The 19274-nt window shown below is 50.7% G+C and overlaps 1 protein-coding gene across 1 annotated transcript in view; it reads right to left on the bottom strand.

Moving 5' to 3' along the window:
• LOC309356676 (heparan sulfate glucosamine 3-O-sulfotransferase 4-like) overlaps positions 1–11971 on the bottom strand; it is an 87102-nt gene extending 75131 nt beyond the window's left edge. The window contains exon 1 of the mRNA XM_081888262.1: positions 11353–11971. Within this exon, the coding sequence (XP_081744388.1) occupies positions 11353–11912 (560 nt within the window). The 5' untranslated portion in view covers positions 11913–11971. The remainder of the gene's footprint in view (positions 1–11352) is intronic.
• Positions 11972–19274: the final 7303 nt, after the last annotated feature.

Genomic DNA, 19274 nt, shown 5'->3' with positions numbered 1-19274 from the left:
GGTATAAATGTAGTAGTAGTAATAGTAATTCTAGAAGAACCAGGTGGTTCCTGGAAGACCAAGCAGGAATCTGTTCAATTCAATGGGGTTGGATTGAGTGCAGTGGAATTTTTCTCACTCTGCACGGGAAAGACACCCTCTTGAAATAGCAAGCATCAAATTAGAGGGATGCTCCATAAGAAAGGAATAGGAAGGAAAAAGAGTTGGCAAACACACCAAGACATCCAGCAGAGTAGCAGAGGCTTCCCTAGACTAAGGATGGATAGGGACAGAGATTTCCTTGTAGCATTTCTAACTCACTCACCTAAAACTATTGAGCCTGGAAGCAGGGTGCAATTCAGGCAGGGCACTTCCCCTGTGGGTGGCAGCAAGGATCTGCACAGCAGTTACAGCAACTGTTCTCTGGGTCGGTGCTGGAATGGGGATTGCCTGGGATTATGAGATGAAGACACTCTCAGCCCAAGTGAGCCTCCCAAATCCACAGTGTGGGCTGAAGCCTTTAGCCTGATATCGATCCTTTCTCAAAATGGATGGGGACGCCATGGCCCTGTTTGGTGACCCAGTCCTATACCTTGTCTCCTTCTTCCCCTGTCTGGGTCCTTTCCTGTAGGCCTCTTCAGCCAACAGCACACCCTAAGGCACCCGGTAAAACACCTAATGAAAATAAGTGGCTGAGGCGTGTTAAACGTACGTGCTGAGAGGTCCAGAATGAGGCTGGGATTCATTTAGTTCAAATAAATAGTCGGGAAATTAGCCAAAAGGGGAGAGAGCTGACTTTGCATGCAAAATAGGGCAGGATCGATGCCTGGCTGTATCCTCTGAGGGAACAGCCCATCGTCAATCAGAGACCTCCTCCAGGAAAGCCAGAGAACCATCTGGAAGCTACCAGCCTTTTTTGGGGGGGGGGGAGCTTACACAACTTAAATGGAGCTGGAGGGACACACCAAACTCTTCTATGGAAGGACTGGTGGACTCCCCAGGGAGGAGGTTGCACCAGGCAGACAGGTGGAACTGGGGGGGGGTCTCTTTAGGAAGCTGGGATTGAGGCAGGGACTATTTCATTCCTGGAAGGGGCCTCCCTGATCTCAGCAAACAGATCTCTCTCCTCTGTTCTATTACTTTGCCTGCCAGGGGCATGATGAGGGGTCAACACTGTGCCTAGGTGCTGGAGACCACCAGCCCTAACCCATTAGCGGATTCACTGCTTACTTAAATGCACCAGCTGTTAGCTCTTCCATCCTCATCACAAAACACACTCTGCACACCACTTCCATATGACCACACACCCTTCAGTCACCCCTTCCCATGAAGAACGCACACAAAAGCACAAGTGAGCCCACACTTTTTGTTGGTGGTGGAGGTAGAACTCCAAACATGGAAGAGGGTAATATATTACCCAAGCATGTAGACTTTATGCTATCTTACTCAGTTGAGTATCTTGACCAACAGAGAAGATGATGCCATTTTTATCCCTTTCTGCACATGGCACCCTCCATATATTTAGGACTACAACTCCCATCAGACCCAGCCAGCATAGCCTCGTTGGGGAAGGATGGTCAGGTGCAGAGGTGGGAGCCGAGGGCCTGAGGGCCAAATGTTGGCCTCTATCTGGTCCTTGGGACTCTGCCAAGACCACACCCCCTCTCCTAGCCACACCCTCTTTTGCCAGGCCACAATCCTCACTGCCCCTGCTTCACAGAGAGGGTATGTGTGAAGAAACTAGCCTCCTGTACAAAGGTAAAATTTACCTCTGTTGCTTCACCCACTTTTGCCTTGTGCCCCACCCATCACTGGCATGTGGCCCTCAGAATGCTGCTCAGAAGAGAATGTGGCCCTTGGGCCAAAAAGGGTTCCCCACCCCTTATCTAGTGGGATTCCAGCTCTCTTTGTCTGGCTTGACTTTGTGGGTGCCTTTGCTGCTCACCTCTCAGCCCCCTCTAGACCCACCCTCAAAACGGCACATGCACCACAGCCTTGAAGGCACACATGGCTTTAACGCCTACAATGAATTTTAGGTACACTCTTCTCCTGTTTATGTAGCAAAATAAATTCTTCAGAGAAGCTGGCACACTTCATGGGAGAGCTTGTGGAGGTAAATACCTTCATTTGCATAAAATGTGCCTGGCGATTGTAATGCTGAAGTCATAAAGAGCTGAGGGGTTTATGATCCATACTTTGATGCTTGCAGGATGTAAAATCTGACATGACGGAGGGAGGAGAGAGAGACAACATTTACCAAACTGGTTCTAAGGAAAGGGGAAAATGGAAGATTTACAGAAATAGCCAATTCTTTTTATATAACTACAAATTCTGTCTCCATCTTTCAAAAGAGTTTTCCTTTTTTAAAAAAAAGGAAGGGGGTCCTTTCTACCACTTTTGAGATAAATTACATTGAAAGGAAACAGCAGCATTAAGCATGGAACAGGATTGAAATGAAGAGTTCCCAGGATGAAGACTGTGGGAAGGAGAAGGGTCTGCAATGGGTAGGTTTGCCCCCAGGAACTCAGATTCCTCTGAAGGTGCAGAAGGTTTTGCAAAGCCTGCTGCAGCATGACAGCCTTCTGGCGCCTGACAGAAGCGAAGAGGAAAGGTGCACAGGAGGATCCCAGCAATATCACAGAATCATAGAACTGTATGATTCTATGGAAGAGTTGGAAGAGACCCCAAGAGTCATCTTGTTCGATCCCCTGCAATTCAGGAATCACAGCTAAACTACCGTATATCTGACTGATGGCCACCCAACCTCTCTTGACAAATCTCCAAGGAAGGAGAGTCCACATCTTCCAAGGGAGTCCACTCCATTAGTGAACAGCTCCTACCATCAGAAAGTTCTTTCTAAGGTTCAGTCAGACTGACCTTTCTTGCCATTAGTTTGGGTCCCACCAGCAGAAAACAAGCTTGCCCCATCTTCCATGTGAAGGCCCTTCAGATATTTGAAGACGGGTATCGTATTGCCTTTTAATCCTCTCATCTCCAGGCTAAACATTCCCAGCTCCCTCAGCTGTTCCTCATATGTCCAGCATTCTGTCCTTACAGTGGTCAACCAGATGTCTCTTTCAACCAGATCCCACAAGTGGAATCCAAGCACTCTCCCTATCTGCAATTCCCAGCAATGGGTATTCAGAGGCATTTACTTCTTCCACATGTTTTGGGTGACAGCTCTCACTACCACACACTGGCTCACTTAGATGAAGGGAAGATGTTTCCAGTAGGGTGACCAGAAGTGGCTAAGGGGGCAGAAACTTCTCTCCACTGATTTCCTCATTCCACAGCAGTGGGTTTAGACCTGCATGGGAAATATGCAAGATCATGCGTAGCTCTAGATTATTCCCACTTTGCAGATGAGGAACAGAAGCTGGGAGAATGATAGATAGACTAATCTAGCCAGGGGCAATGGCCAAGAATGGGGTTCAAGTCTCCCAGATCAAAGCCTACCTCTGCATCCACCAGACCTCAGTAGCTCTCATGGGGTGTGGAGTGGGATGGAAGCAGGTATCTCAAGCCTTTATGTGGAAAGGGCTGCAGGTACCCCATTGGCACACAATGCTAAAGATTTCCAGCATGCAAAAGGGCCAACCTGTCTCCTGCATGGCTGGAATGAGGCAGAGGCAATGGACTATGGGACCCATAAGTAGAGGAGGTCCCCAGGTGGCACCATCCTCAGGCACCTCCTTTCAGTGGGTTGGGAAATCTCTTTCAACCTGAGGGCCAAATTTCCTCATGGGCATGATCCAGGGGCCACATGCCAGTGTTGGCAGGGTAACAGGTGTAACTATACTGTAGCTGCAGTTCATCCATGCAGGGCACAGAGCTCCCTTAAGTGTACATCTCTCTACCCAGGCAAGCAGGATTGTGACAATCCAAGGACACATTCCTGCCAGGCAGGGACACTGGCGGAGCATGTGGGGCAGGACCAGGGATTGGACATGGTCTGGGAAAAGTCCACAGGGCTACAGAGAGGGCCTGGAGGGCTGCACTATGGCCACCTTGCCCACCCTTTGAAGATCTAAGGCAAGAGGCAAGTTCCCAGCTTCTTACAGCCTAATCTTTACAGCAGCAGGCGGAAAGGGCTTGGATAACAGGATGAAGGTTAAAACTTTGGATAGCGGAAATAAATTGCCAATGAAACTTTGGGGGTCATTGGGGACTCCATGCAATACATTACAAAGAGGATAGAAAAGCAGATTTCAAAGAAGATTTTAAATTACGGTGGCCCGCTGCCTATTTATGTAGTGCCAGCAAAATTATAATATCCACAGTGAATGCTCGAGGAAGTTTGATGGTGTGTGTCCCTCCGCTGGATTCGGTGCTAAAAGCTTAGCCGTTCATTCATACTCATACCCTTCTCAATTCATTGAAACCACTTCAAGCAAAAATCATTTGAAAGAAATTACCACTGCACCATGAGCAGTGAAAAATGTCCCACATGAGCCCCACCAGCCCCAAAAGCAATAAAATTTCTGCTGAAGTGCACAGTATAATAACTCAGGGAAAAAGGGGGAAGGTCCCCATGACAACAAGAGGAAGGAAGAAAGCCACAGAGCAACGCAGGAGATTTAGTCCTCCCTCCATACAAGGTGTCACCAATTTGTGTTGCCGTGTGCCGCCGCCACAGCTCTCACTTGGATCCTTCAAGGCCTTCGCCTCCAGTTCTCCTAGGAAGCAAGTCATTTGACTGTTCCCAGGGAGCAGTGAATGCTGCTCTTTCTCAAGCAGACATGGGACATGGGAGGGACCCTGCTTTTTGCATTTCTATAGACCCGTTAATTCACCTAACTGCGCCCACTACTGACTTTCCTGTTGCCTAAACCAGAGAATAGTCTTTTTATTTAGTGCATGACTACTGTATTACGCCCTTCCTCCTGTGGGAGCCTATGGATGATGGAGTAGGAGGTTCAGGGGGCGTGAAAATGGGTGCCTGCTTCACACTCAAGGTGCCTCTCACAGTCACAAAAAAGGGAGCAGGAAATCCAAATTGGACATGCAGCTCAGCCCACATGTGAAACTTCAGATTTCCCATTGGGTGAAGCTCCTTTTGGCCAGTTAGGAGCTCATTGAACTATCTCTACTGCAGTCCCATAAGTGTCTTTGGCATGACATATGCCGTACTGGGAAAACGAATAAGCCCTCAGATTACTTAACTCAGAAATTAAGGCAGCCAGGGCCAGCTGGCTGGGGCTGATGAGTGTTGTAGTCAAAAACCTCTGGCTCCAGGTAGGGGACAGGTGCAATTCTGGCCCGACTGCACTGACTGCCAATTAGTTTCAGGGCCCAATTCAAAGTGATGGTTCTGATCTGTAAAGTCTTAAATAGCTCAGGGCTGCAATACCTCAAGGACCACCCCTCTCCAAATGAACTGACTAGGATCCTGCTGAGATAATCTGAGGCCCTTCTTTGTGTGCCCCCTCCATGAGAGGTCTGGAGGGTGGCAACACGAGAATGGGCCTTTATTGCAGTGGCTCCCCACTTGTGGAATGCTCTTCCTTGTAAGACTCAACAGCCACCTTTGTTACATATGTGTAGGTGCCAGGCAAAAGCATTCCTCTTCTTCCAGACCTTTGGCTAATTAAACAATCTATGACCTTTTAAACTGTGTATGGGGGGGGGATTATTGTTTTTGTTTGCTATTATGTTATGTATTTTTTGTCTTTTTATATTGCAAACTACCCCGTGATCTTCCGATGAAAGGTAGTAGAGAAACTTTAATCATCATCATCTGTTGGCATTGTGTCTGGGTTGCCCATTCATAAGCAAGGCACAAGGGGAACAACCTTCCCCTGCAGCTGGTGTTCTTCAAAGCATGGGCCCTGGCAAGGTCATGGCCAATAGGTTGGAAGTTTGGTTGCAACTCAGCTTGCAGAAGAGGGCATGGCATGGGGTTAAGACAGATAAAGCGAGCGACCTCCACATTCCCAGAATATCCTTCTACAGTGGTACCTCAGGTTACATACGCTTCAGGTTACATATGCTTCAGGTTACAGACTCCACTAACCCAGAAATAGCACCTCAGGTTAAGAACTTTGCTTCAGGATGAGAACAGGAAGGTGTGGCGGTGGTGCAGCGGCAGTGGGAGGCCCCATTAGCTAAAGTGGTGCTTCAGGTTAAGAACAGTTTCGGGTTAAGAACGGACCTCTGGAACGAATTAAGTACTTAACCCGAGGTACCACTGTACCTTTAACCTGTCACCTGTCTCTACAGACTTGCTGTTTAGACTGATACAGTGTATCTTAAGTTGCATCATGCTTACAACCTCCTCCTCCTGCTTCTCTCTTGGACCCAAAGATGGGTTGGTCCTTGGATGAGGAGACCTCACTGAAAGGAGCCCCACCCTAGCATCACCTTGAAGAAAAAAGGTGGGATCAAAAGGTAATAAGAAAGAGCAGGGATGCACATGTGTTTCCATGGATCTTTGGGGCAGTTTGTTTTCCTCCACAGCCCAAGACATCCTAAGCACAATGGATCCATGATGCACCTGAAAGCCCCCCCCCTCAGAAATACAGAACAGCACTCAGCAGGAGCCAAGAAAATCAATAGCCCTTCCCAAAGATATAAGAAGCGAGCGGATATAGAACACACCTTCCCCCTCCAGACACACAAGAAGCATCCGCCAAAACACAGGAACTGCCAAGGGGTTGGAATGGTTTATATCACCAGGCAGGAAGAAAAACACACTGCCCCAGTTCAGATGCTTTCAAAATCTCTCCAATGTTAACAGGAAGGAGCAGGCGTTGCGGATGCCAGCTCTCCTGGCTGCTGAGAGCCCAAAGGCTTCCAAGTCTGTCCTGCAGCCCAACCCATCAAAGGGAGCCTGCAGAAAATGGACTCCATTTCGCAACCACACCCACTGCATTTCTATGTTTATTACTATATTCAAAGTCAATGAATGAGAGGAGAGAGTCATTCAGTGAGCCTAGCACACAGAGTCCACGAAGCAGCATTTCAGGCACTAAGGACTGGTTGAAGCAAGCTTTAAGATCGCACAGGGTTATTCTTTAAGACTGAAGGCTTGGAGGAAAGAGATGTCCTTGTGCCAGGCAGGGGTGGCACTTGCCCATTTTGTATGATGAACTTCTGTAGTTGTTTTTGATATAGCAAACAGAAAGGATATAAGGTGTGGGGCTTTTTAAGCCGGCTTACATTAACAAGAAGAACTTTTCATCTGTTCTAATTTAAACAAATAGATTAATACAAGAAGTCCATATGTCCAGAATGAGAGTGATGATTATAAGCTGTAGAAGGGGCAGTGAGATTTTCTGACCCCTGAGTAGGAGATGGTGAAGAGTGTGTCTTTCTGGCCTCACAGCCAGTTTCTCGGTCACCATAAAGGCAAGCAAAATATATTTTTATTTTTGTTGTCCTCATACCACAAGGATGTAATTTAAGTGCAGGTGAACACCCCCAAATACTAGGGATTTCTGCAAAACAAATCCTTAATTTCTTAATAGAAAGAAGAAGATGCCACAGGACATGCCCACATCGGAGAGCATTATGTCACCAGTGTCTATCAGAAGTAGCCAATTCCTTCCTGTAGAGACAGTGTGGAGCCCAACATACCCAAAGTATCAGGATGGACTCTGCTGCTACGTGTGCAGAGCTTTCATTCACGAAGCTGCTCTGCTCTACTGGGTGGTGTCAACCACGAGGCAAAAGGAACCATCACACAGCACAACCTTCTGTGCAGATAATTCAGGACTGTTATCAGTCAGCAAGCACTTGGGCTTCCAAAACAGAGAGTTGTGTAGGCAGCTGAACTGTCTTTTATTCTGCTCTTGAGTCATCCCCCCTCTGCCTATTGTAACCTTCCTCTGCTAATTCACGTTCTCCACCTGGAAGCAACCTCAAGTGACTCCTACCATGCACACTTTCCCCTCGTCACCAAAATCTGAGCTGTGGGTAAAACAAATGCATGAAAACAGGCCACTGGAACAGACACCAAAACTGATTGCCGCAGCCAACCCCACTATTCTTGGGGTGCTCAATATGCAAGCTGGTAGCACACAAACACCTTGAGATGATTTTGAGTAACAAAACACTCTAGACGGGAAGCGTTGCAGCCAACTAAGTCCTACTCAGAGTAGACCCATTGAAATGTGTCTGTCTCAATGTAGCTGTGTGTCAGTGGTGTAGCCCGCCCACCTGCATGTAAGGATCCATTGCTCACAAGTCCTTAGACTGACATAACCTGACAGGTAACTTTAGGATTAGTAATTTAAAAAACTGAAAAAGCAGTAGCTTGAAAGGAATCTGTTGCAAGTTTGCATCAGAAGAAGAGGACTTACACATTTAACTAGCTTTGAATTAAAAGGTTGTGCATCTTGAAAAGCTGTTTTGTGATACTATAGGCTGCGCAAATGTGAAAGAAAGAGCTAACATTTACCTCCTTTTTCAAATAAACCAGGTAAATGTATCTGTGCCATCATTTGGATGGTGTCTGCCAGTGTGTGCCTTTGCCTGTCCTTTCATTGGGGTGAAATGGGGTGGGGTGAGGGGCCCTGTGAAGTCTACTATGGGGCAGCACTTTCTTGCAACAGCCTTACTTGGTGTAAAAACCTTCTAAGCAGGTTGTCTGGTGACAAGGAGGGTGGTGGGTGGTGAGGAGAGAACTATTGGAGGATACAGCCAGTTCTCCTTTATCACATACACTAAGAAGCAGCCTGTTAATATGCATGGGTGGCCCCCCAGCTTAAATCCCTGGCCCAGGCATGACACTTTGGCACAGCAAGCCCAAGGCTCCCACAACCCTTGGGAAAGCATTGCCTGCCGAGAAAGGGACTCCATTGATTTCTCTGCAACGTGCAAGCAAAGCCATACAGACACAATCAGATATCTTAGACTCGGAGACACCCAATTATAATTGGCTCTGAACTGAACCGGATTAGCCACACACAGAGCAAATGACAGAGAATGTGGGATCAACAGCCTGGAGGAAGCTTGGTGTTCTCGTTGCCCAGGCGGGGATGGGGGAGGGGGGAGGAGGAGGAGGAGGAGGGGCCGGCTGCCGAGCCGATCAGGCAGCTTGTGGCTCCTCCATCCACTCTGTTGCGCAAGGAAAGCAAAGGGTCCTTCTGTGCAGCAGATCGGTGGAACTGTCCTCTGGAAGGGGTCTGGGGGCCGGAGTTGCAAACTACCATTCCGAAGAGATTCGCGCACGCCCGACAGAAAGACACGAGCCTCCCCTTTACATCTAAGGCGATGCGCAGGGAGAAAACCCTCCTGGAAACACCAACGGGAGCATCGTGTCACTGTAACGCTTCTTCCGGAGCACCCACCAATTGCTCCTGTTCTCGGATGCCCCAGAGGAAGACTTCAAGCTGCCCACGAGAAGCGGGAGCTCAGGCACAGTTGCACCCGCGGTGGGTCTGGGTGCCCTGGACCCCTCTGGGGCATTCCCACGCACGCACCCCCAGCTGCTACTGCTGCTGCTGTTCCGGCACCATAATCGGTCTAAAACCTTTTTTCAGGAGAAGGAAGCTATCGCCGATCGAGCCCCCCAGGCGCCCCCCATTTCTGGCACTCGCAAAGCAGGAAGGCCCCAGAGCAAAGCCGCCTCTGTGGCCCCCGCCCGCAACAAACTGGTTGCCTCGCACTGGCCCTTCCAGCTCATCTATTCATTATATTTCTTAATGAACTGCATGCACTTTGCGTAAGTTTTATAGTGCCTTTTTATTTAAGCTTTCAAATTTGTTGCGAGTCACATGAAGACCTTTGTGCGTAACGAGAGACTAACGAACTAAAGGTGATAATAATAATTTACACCTCAGCAAAAACACATGAGGGGGGCCCTCAATAAAATGAAGCCTTGGCTATTTGAGGACGCCCCATCCGAGAGGGTCCCCATCCCTCCTCCTGCCCGCTCCTCTCACCTTTACAGCGCAGGCAAGTGGCTGCGGGGATCTCCTTTCCCATCAGCAACCCGGTTCTCCTCGGACTCCTCGGCACCTGAACAAGGCAGGCTTAGCGCTCAGGCACATAAACCTGAGGGGCGGCTGAAGCCTTCAAATCTCCCTCAGAAAACTTGCCTAGAGGCGTAGAGTCCCTGCTGGACAGGGCGACACCTCGCACGGAGCTCATAACTCTGCCCTCAGCCTGCCTTGAGGAATTTCTGCTTTCTGCCCCAGGAAGGGATTCAGAAGAGCCGGTTTTGGAGAGCGCGCCTTGGACAGCATTTTACTGCAAAACCGGGTGGTGGTGGTAATACTCAGAGCGTTTCAACACAAAGTTCTTATCCCAGGGGATCAGGATTGAGTTTTCAGGGGTTCCCCTCAATTGCACAGGGGCAGGGGGCCGCTTTCCAACCCCAAATTCGACCAGGTCTAGGACTTTGCTGCTCAGGGGTGAGTGGGAGGGTGGAACGTAGAATGACTTCGTTTGGGGACATCTCCGAAATATTGTGAACAGCTTTGAATAGCTGGACAATCTTCTTAAAATGAAAGGGACACGCGCAAGCGGCTCTCAGGAGGAGAGCTGAGCTGAGCTGAGCTCCCCTGCGGCACTACAAGGACTCCTGACTCCCTAACTGCGTTTTGACAAGCAAGGAGCCACCTGCGGCTCATGGGCAGGGAGAGTCGCTCCGATCTTTTGGCCCCTCACAAGCTTTGCACTCGGCCCTCCCAAGCATTGCTGGTCCCTTCTCCACAACAGGGCGGATTTCAGGACCATGGACAGCGCTGCGCAAACAAGCTCCGCGCCTCGCTTGCTTTGACACCCTTCCGCGGCGAGAGCAGCTCTCAGACCACATCACCTAGCCTCTCGGGAAGGTGGTCTTTTCCCAGCCTAGTTCCTGGCTTGCAGGGTGACACGTCGAAGCAAGTGGAGGCGAGAGGCTGCCCTAAAGCGCCGGGAGAGAACGAACTTTCTCCCTTGGGATTCCCAAGCCAAGGGTGTAGGGCAACACGTGGCGGCAAAAGCCCCGCCACTCCCGAAGGTGAACTGCCCCAAGGAGAAATCGAACCCTCGGAGGTGACTTTCCTGTCCCGGAGGGACGGAGCCCGCCACCCACCCAGGGCTAAGCTTGGTTCCGAAGGGGGCAAGCTCCAATCGCCCTGGCCCAAGGACCTTTCGGCGACATGGGCCCCGCTTTCTGGCCACCAACAGGAGGCTCAAGGCCGGCCGCCGGAAAGTCCTAGCCATTACTCCGTGCCAGAGCAGAAAGGCCCCGTTTCAATCCGCGGCAGCATCTCCGGGTCAGGCTGCAAAAAGGACCCTGTCTGGATCACTGGAGAGCCGCCGCCAGCCCGTGTGGACAATACTGAGTGAGGTGGACCCCAATGCTCGCTCTTCCTCGGTGTCAGCGCAACCTCTGGGCGCCTTTACCCGGCGAGTGCCCCCTTCCCGCGCCCGCGCGCTGCTCACCTGTACCAGTCGAGGCCCTTATCGTAGTTGCGGTCGAAGAAGTGGGGTTCAGTGCCCACGGCGCGGACGTCGGGGTGCGCTCGGAGCGCCTCCAGCAGGGCGCGGGTGCCCCCCTTCTTCACGCCGATAATGAGCGCCTGCGGCAGCCGCTTCTCCCCGTAGTCCGGCGTGGCGGTGGCAGCGGTGGCGGCAGCTTCGGAGCCCGCGGCGGCAGCAACGCTGGCGCTGCTGCTACTGCTGCTGTCGCCGCCAACACCGAGGTCCCGGTCCGGGGCGCTGCTGGGGCTGCTGGCTGAGGGTGGGTCTGTCTCGGTCCAGGCGCGGCTGGGCTCGGAGACAGAGGGCGGCGAAGGGGTACGTAGCCACGCGGGGCTCCCGTTGCGCGGCGGAGGGGTGTCGGCGGCAGAGGGGCTGAGCGGGGAGCCCTGTGGGGCGAGCGGGGACGAGGGGAGGGCGCCGGGGCCGCCCATGAGGCTGTAGCAGGCGTAGGTGAGGCAGAGCGAGAGGCTGCACATGCAGAGCAGCTTGCGGGCGGGGGGGCCCTTAGGCGGGGGGGCCATGCCGCCTGCCCGTGCCCAGCCCCGGCCGCATCCTGTCAGCCGCCCGCCGGCCGCCGCCCCCCCGGCCGCACGGCCCGCCGCCGCCGCTGCTCCTGCTGCTGCTCCTGCCGGCCCCCGGCCCCCCAGCCGCCGCCTCTGCTCGGGGGGAGCCCCGCATGGCACAGCCGCCCGGGCGGGCCCCGCGTCTGCCCAGCCGAGGCTGCTGCTGCTCCTGCTGCTCCCGCTCCTGCTGCTGCTGCTTCCGAGCGAGGGAGTCCCCGGCGAAAGTTTGTGCTGGGTGCTGAGCAGGAGGCGGGGCGGCGGCGGGGCGGGGCGGGACGAGGGAGGGAGGGATGGACGGAGGATGGACGCGGCGAGGGCTGTCTGCTGGGGCGGGGACGAAGCAGCGGGCCCGGCAGCTACTAGCTCCGGCAGCCCACCCAGAGAGCCCCTGACCTGATAGGGTCTACCGGAGCTTTCTCGGCCAGCCCGGTCCCATGAGGTGCCTACGGAGATGGAGGCTCAAGTACAGCCAGCCGCCTCCGCCTCCGAAGCCGGACGCAGTGAGGGGGTTCAGAGCTGTTTGCCTCTAGAATGGGGTACACCCGGTCCCAAAGCGCCCAGCTTCTGCCTTTCGATTCGCTGGTTGGGTCGGGACACGTGGCTTCCTCTCTGCCCCAGTTTCCCCCTTGGGAACATCAGTGGCCTACCTGGCCTGGGTGCTCTGTGTGTGTTTGTGTGACGGAATTAGCGATGTCACCTCCGTGTGATGCGCCTATCTGATCCTTGGGCCGGACATTCCGTGATCAATGCTCTGGCCATGCTGCGTCGGAAGTGGCATTTGGACATGCCCCACCCCTGCTCAGCGCTTTCGCTCTTGACCGCTACTCTCCTCCGGGCCGAGGCAGGTTGCAGAGCCCGTAAATTGAGAAGAGAAGCCAGAGACCCGAGTTCACGCGTCACTTGGGAAGAGGCTCCTTGCACGGAGGAGGCTTTCCTTCGGCAGGGCTTGTTAGGTCCTGCTCGCCTAGCCAGGCGGCCGCGACGGCGCTCGCGGGCTGACTCTGAGCATCTGACAGGCGCGTTGTTTGGAGAAGGGAAAGGTGGCGCGTCCTGATCCGAGGCGTCCATAAACCCTTCCCAGGATTCCTGTCCGGCCTGCCTGCCCAAGAGCAGCAAGATTTCAGCTCGCTGCTGCTCTCCGCTGGACAAGCGGTTCTGCTCGCAGCTCCAGTCCAGATAAAGATTATTCCTTTCTAATATATTTTTATGGTCCACATGAGACCGCTGAAATGGAGAGCCTGGGCGTTCCTGTAAATCATTTTCTGTAACTGGTGGATTCCCCCCTCGGCTCCCTTACGGGCGTTAGGCAAACGCGAGACTGGGACTGACAGGCCGAGCAAGGAGGCTCTTCTCCGGCTTTGACAAGTCCTGGAAGGAGCAAAGCAAGCCTGGCTCAAACTGGTGTTTTTGCAGAGGTTATTCCTGGGAAATGTGTGGTGTATGGGCGTGCGCGCGCGTGTGTTTGTATCTTTCTCTTGCCCCTCTTTCTCTCTGCAGGACTGCCTTGCAAAGGGACAGCACTGCTCCAGCTCCCTTAGCACAGATTAATTACTCCCTTGATACCCTTTTCCTGTTCTATTGTGCCAGCCTGCACATTAGAAGCCAAACGCTCATTTAGCCCAGCATCCTCTTTTCACTGTAGCCAGCCAAGTGCCACCTTCCACTGGGAAGTCCCCAAGGAGGATTTGAGTGCAACAGCAGCAGCAGGAGGTCTCTCCCCACTTAGGATTCCCACTCAGAGGCATATTGCCTCTGATAGGGGAAAAAGTCATTGTGGCTTGGAGCCATCAATAGCCTTCTCCTCCAGGAATTCTTCTCATCCTCTTTTGAAGCCATCCAAGTTGGTGGCCATCACTGCCTCCTGGGAAAGTGGTTTCCATAGTTTAACAACACGTTGCATGAACAAGGACTTTCTTTTATCTTCCCTGAATCTCCCAACATTCAGCTTCATTGGATGCCTACGAGGTCTGGTGTCTGAGAGGAGGAGAATAGCTTTTCGCTATACATTTTTGTTGGAATATTCAGGGCGGCAGGAGAGGATATATTGTTTAATTATATCCTTCCCAACTTGTGTTAACAAGTTCTACAATTTAGCAGAGTAACATTCCCCTTTTAAACTTTCACAGTGGATAGGTTTGCCAGGCTTGTATAAGCCTCTAAAATACATTTCCTGGTAATTCACCTTTATTCCCTCTTAAAAAGAATAGACACAACACAGTCTTGTATAAAAGTATAAAAAAGTTTACTCACACATCCTGTTCACAGATGGATCCCAGAAGGCAGACTTAGATTACAAAATATATACACATGGAATCTATCCCATAAGGAGATAGCTCCTTTGTCCTCTCTTAGAAAGCGTCTCAGGCTAAGGAGATGTTGCTTCCTTGAGGAATGGAGTCAGAGAGAGAGATGGCTCCCCTGTGCTATTTTGTTACCTGCATAGGTGAGGTCATGCCCATATCTGGTCACATGTAGAGGAAGTTTGTCCCAGCCCAGGAGGAAACAGCAAGTTCCGACTGGCTGGTCCAGACATCCCCTTTTTATGTCCACTCTAGGAATATTGTATTTGACTGCTTTGTGTTTCACACCCCACCATTTTCACCACACCATGGAAGGCTGCAGAGTTGTTGGCATATGTCACAATAGACAGTGGTGTGTGCCTCCAGGTGTGAAGTCAAAAGACTGTGTTAGCAGTTCCAAAGTGACCTTTCTGGGGCATATGCCTTGGCAATGTGTTTGGGGGTCCTAGGCTGTCCAGATGACACAACTCCCCACTCAGTCTCACTGATGTGGTCCAAAAGAAAGCAGAGCAATACATTTGGCCCCAGCTTGGCTGCAGGAGTCGCTGGAAGGAGGCGTACAAGGTGCCATCCAACTGTCTTGAGGAATCCACTCTGGATTTGTCCTTAGCCCTTTCTTCTCCCAAAGATATCCCACAAGGCAGCAGGACTTTAGGATCAGAGTTGTCCTTCTCCTAGATGGGCTACCTTCCCAGGTTGATGAGCCCCATCTGCCCCTCACCTCCCTCTACAGAATGTGCAGAAAATGCCTTCTTGACCATTGGATCCACTATTGGTTTTGTCTGCTCAACCCATCAGAGCCTGTCTTTGCATGCAGGGGAAGTCCCTAACTCACCAAGGGTTTGAGACCCATCGGCTACCCTCAGCTGGTTTCAGTTGAAGCCATTCCTAGCGTGTGGCCACTGTCACATGCTGACAGCTTCTAAGAGCCACAGGTGAGAGCCATGGGCATGGCTAGGATTTTTTTGTTGGTGGGACAGGACTTTTGTTAGATGGGCAGAACTGATGTGAATGGTCAGTTAGTTATTTCTATTGTTTTACTTGACCTAGGGGGGCAGCTGCCCCCTGCCTCCCGGATATGCTCATAGTGAGACCTGAGTGCAGGGAGGGAACCAAACATGGACAAACTACACCAGAAGGAGCACAATGTGCCCCCCACGAGAGGTACTACCCCTCCGCTGCAGGTCAGTCTCATTATTCTCAGGTTGCTGCACAGCTGGTGAGTGGGGCATCAGTGGCGGCGCACCCATCAGTGATTCACACACTGTAGGCACCAAGGAAGGGGGAACATTCATGTGTGAACCAAACTCTGGGGGTGCCTTCTGTTTGTCTGTAAAGAATAAGCCCTCCTAGAAATGTCAGGTGTTTCCCCACAGAGGGTGTTGCTCATTTGGCCTCAAACTCATTTGTCAACCACTTTTCCGGGCCTGAACAACAAGGATGGCCTTGGGCATTCAAAGACTGCTGAGGCCTATTTGGGATTCAAGAACTGCCGGAGCCCCAGCCTTGCTCAGATCCTCCACAGCTGGCAATGCTGTGGGATGGGAGGGAGGGGTGTGGCTCCCAGTCCAGAAGAAAGGCAATGGGGTCAAGCCATGGCAAGGTGTGGTGAGTAACTATGGTTTGGAGGAGCCATAGCAAAGCTCTGCCAGCCGTGGCTGTCTTCCCCACCCCTGCTCATGGCCTTTCACAGCTTCACATGCAAATGGGCAAAACACCTTCCATTTCCATGCCTCAAGGCTGCCATTTCCCAGCTCCCTTTCATGGTGAAATGATAAGAGTGGCCCTGCTTGGCATTTCCTCCTCCATGATATGTTGAGCGACAGATCGTAAACCTGAAAGAACATCTCTATTACGGAAGAAAGCGAGAAGCACCCGCTACCTGGAAATGAAGAGGAATCAGGCTGGGCTTGGTGCCTGGTGTTTTGTGATTCCCAGATCCATCTCACAGGGAGCTGGAAGCCAAGACCCTTCCTAATAAGCTCAACTAGGCCCATTCTGGCTCAATCCAGGCCCTCCTCACTTGGAAAGGTAGAAAAGAGACCGCTATCAGAGAGAGAAAGAGAGAGCGAGGGAAGGCGGGCTGTGATGGAGAGCCCCTGCCTGGCATAATACGATGGAAATAGATAGTGTAAGTTATTCCATCTCCTGCCTCAGAGATATCAGGGCGAGAGGAGGCAGGTCATTTGCAGAGAGGGCTTGGCTCCCAGGCCTCCTTCAGCTAAGTGGATTTTGAAAGTTTAAATGCGGCATAAATCAGGAAAATAGGAAGATCTTCACACTCCAATAAGAAGCTATTACTCACCAGCCCAACGCATCGCAGCTCCTGGCCTGAACTTGCCAGCGCGTGGCAGCTGTCCGGGGTCAGGGAGGGCTGAGAAGCAGGCAGGAGCTGAGTGGAGAATTGCTATCTGGGGGGCTTCAGGGCAGCCCCCACAGGCTGATGTTTTGCTTTGTCCCCGTCCCCCAAATCATCCCATGTTCCTTCCCCAAAAGAAAAGACTTCCTTTGAAATGTCACACAGCAAAGCAAAACGTGAGAAGTATAGAACAGGAAGAAAACATGGCAACTGCAAAAACTAAAGACTACTGTTGCACACCACCCCAGTCTCTGGTGGTAAGAGATTCCAGGGGTTCCAGGTTCAGTTTCCTTTGAATTAAGGTCAGCAGAGACTGTGATGTCTTCAGGATATGTGAATTTGTTTACATATATATAATACCCAAGCACAAGATGGAGGGGCTCACTGCATTAATTCCCCAACAGATTCCCCCTTCTTTCTCCCCCCATCTCCTCGATTCTCTCCCTGCAACCTCACAAAGCTCATGACATCAGTGTCTCACACCAAATGTAACTGATCTGTAGAAAAGATTATATGAATTGAAAACAGAGATGTTGTATATACTGTACCTTTGTTACCCAAGAAAATATTTCAATGAAAACAAATTGCATTGAAGTATTTGTTGCCTGCATTGAAATGTAAGTAAACTTCTTTGTTTTTACTAAAATATGTGATTCATTCTTAGCAATGGGGGCAGAGAGGGGAAAGACCAGCAGGCCACAAAAAACGGGGATAGGAGATGTAATTACCTCATTCCTAGTTTACAGTAAAAACTTATGCAAAAGTGCATAAGTATTTTTATTCTACTAAAAAGGGCTTCACAGCCTACTTACCCTCATATTTCTCACACACACATGGGACAGGAGGTTTATATTTTAATTTATGGTTTTAATCCTCAATCCATCTCCTCCTTGTGGTAAGCTCACAATCAGCACCCGCATGGAGGAGCCTTCCTGTGGTTTCTGATATTCAGTGCCACATCTGGCTGTGGAGGCAGAGCATAGCCATCTGCCCAGGCACTGAGGTCTAGCACCAAGGGCCTTCTGGCAGTTCCCTCACTGAAGGAAGTGAGGTTACAGGGAGAGGATCTAATAGCTATTGATAGCTATTATAGCTATCAAATTGATAGCTATTATAGCTATCAAATTGATAGCTATTATAGCTATTATAGCTATCAATAGCTATCAAATTCTCCTCCATGAATTTGTCCAACCTGCTTTTATAGCCATTTAGGTTGGTAGCCATCACTGCCTCCTTTGAGTGCATGCTCCACAGTTTCAGTGCCAAATTGAATAAAATATTGGGGGGGCAAGGTAAACCCACCCGTATAATTGATCACACGACACAGTGAACGCACACCATTTGAATGGCAATGCCAATCAACTTGGGGGCGCATCAAATATTTTATTGGGGGGGCAAAGACTCCTCAGCCCCTAGGAATTGGCTCCTACGTACTGCGTGAAGAAGGACTTTTCTTTTGTCTGCCCTCAATCTTCCAACATTCAGTTTTGTTGGATGTCCACAAGTTCTAATGTTAAGGCACTTGACACACGCCCCAGAGACATGAAGTATGGCTGTAATTTTTTCTTGATTTTATAATTTTCTCTTTTCGTAAACTGGTCTGAGGGTTTTTCTTAAACAGTGGTACCTCGGGTTAAGTACTTAATTCGTTCTGGAGGTCTGTTCTTAACCTGAAACCGTTCTTAACCTGAAGGACCATTTTAGCTAATGGGGCCTCCTCCTCCTGCTGCTGCACGATTTCTGTTCTCATCCTGAAGCAAAGTTCTTAACCCAAGGTAATATTTCTGGGTTAGCAGAGTCTGTAACCTGAAGTGTATGTAACCCGAGGTACCACTGTAATCAAGTGGTGTATAAATTTCGTGAAAGAAACAGACAAATGAGGAGGGGGCAATAGGGTGGGAGATGAGCCATGCCATGGCGCTGCCTAAAGGAGGGGAGGCATCTTTGGACGGCAGGCATGCCAAGCGTTGCGATCTGATTAATTTTTCCTTAATGCAGCGATGGCTGGCTGCTCTTTTCACCATCCCGATAAATATACAGAAGCCTTTCCCAGCTCCAGCAACGGGAGGGAGCCTCACTAAGTCTTGTTTCTGCCTTTGATTTATGACACGGCTGGTAATTTAAACATCTCTGGAGGTCTCTGCCTTTCCTGAGTGATGCTGGAGTTACTGCCTTGATGTGGAAGGAGAGGGAACCACTTTGCCTCGCGCAGAAAACAAGGCAGCAATCCGGAATGCGAGGGGCGGCTGGGCGGGGGGCTGTGAGCTGGCAGAAGCAGCCAACACATGACGTTAATCACATTTTAAGATGGGGAGGGTGTGTGTGTGATCATGCTCAGCACTACCAGTTTTGATTTGAAGGGAAAGCAGCAATAAAGGACCCTATCCAGCTCTGGAGTGCAGGGCCAGATTTTGCTTTTCCTACAAAGTAAAAAATTAAGCATGCTTTTAAAAAATAAAATAAAAACCAGTATTAACAATACATGTTGGGTTGGGGCTACAGAGGAAAATGAACATAAGAAGAGCCTGCTAGATAAGACCAATGACCCATCTAGTCCAGCATCTTGTTCTCACAGTGGCTAGTCAGATGCCTATGGGGAACCAGCAAGCAAGATTTGAGCCCTAGAGCACTCTCCCCTCCTGCAGTTTCTGTGGGAATGTT

Source organism: Podarcis melisellensis (assembly GCF_964234715.1).
Source record: "Podarcis melisellensis genome assembly, chromosome: 14".
NCBI lineage: Eukaryota > Metazoa > Chordata > Lepidosauria > Squamata > Lacertidae > Podarcis > Podarcis melisellensis.
Note: the sequence above shows the minus strand (reverse complement) of the source record. Positions and strands in the feature narration are given on the sequence as shown.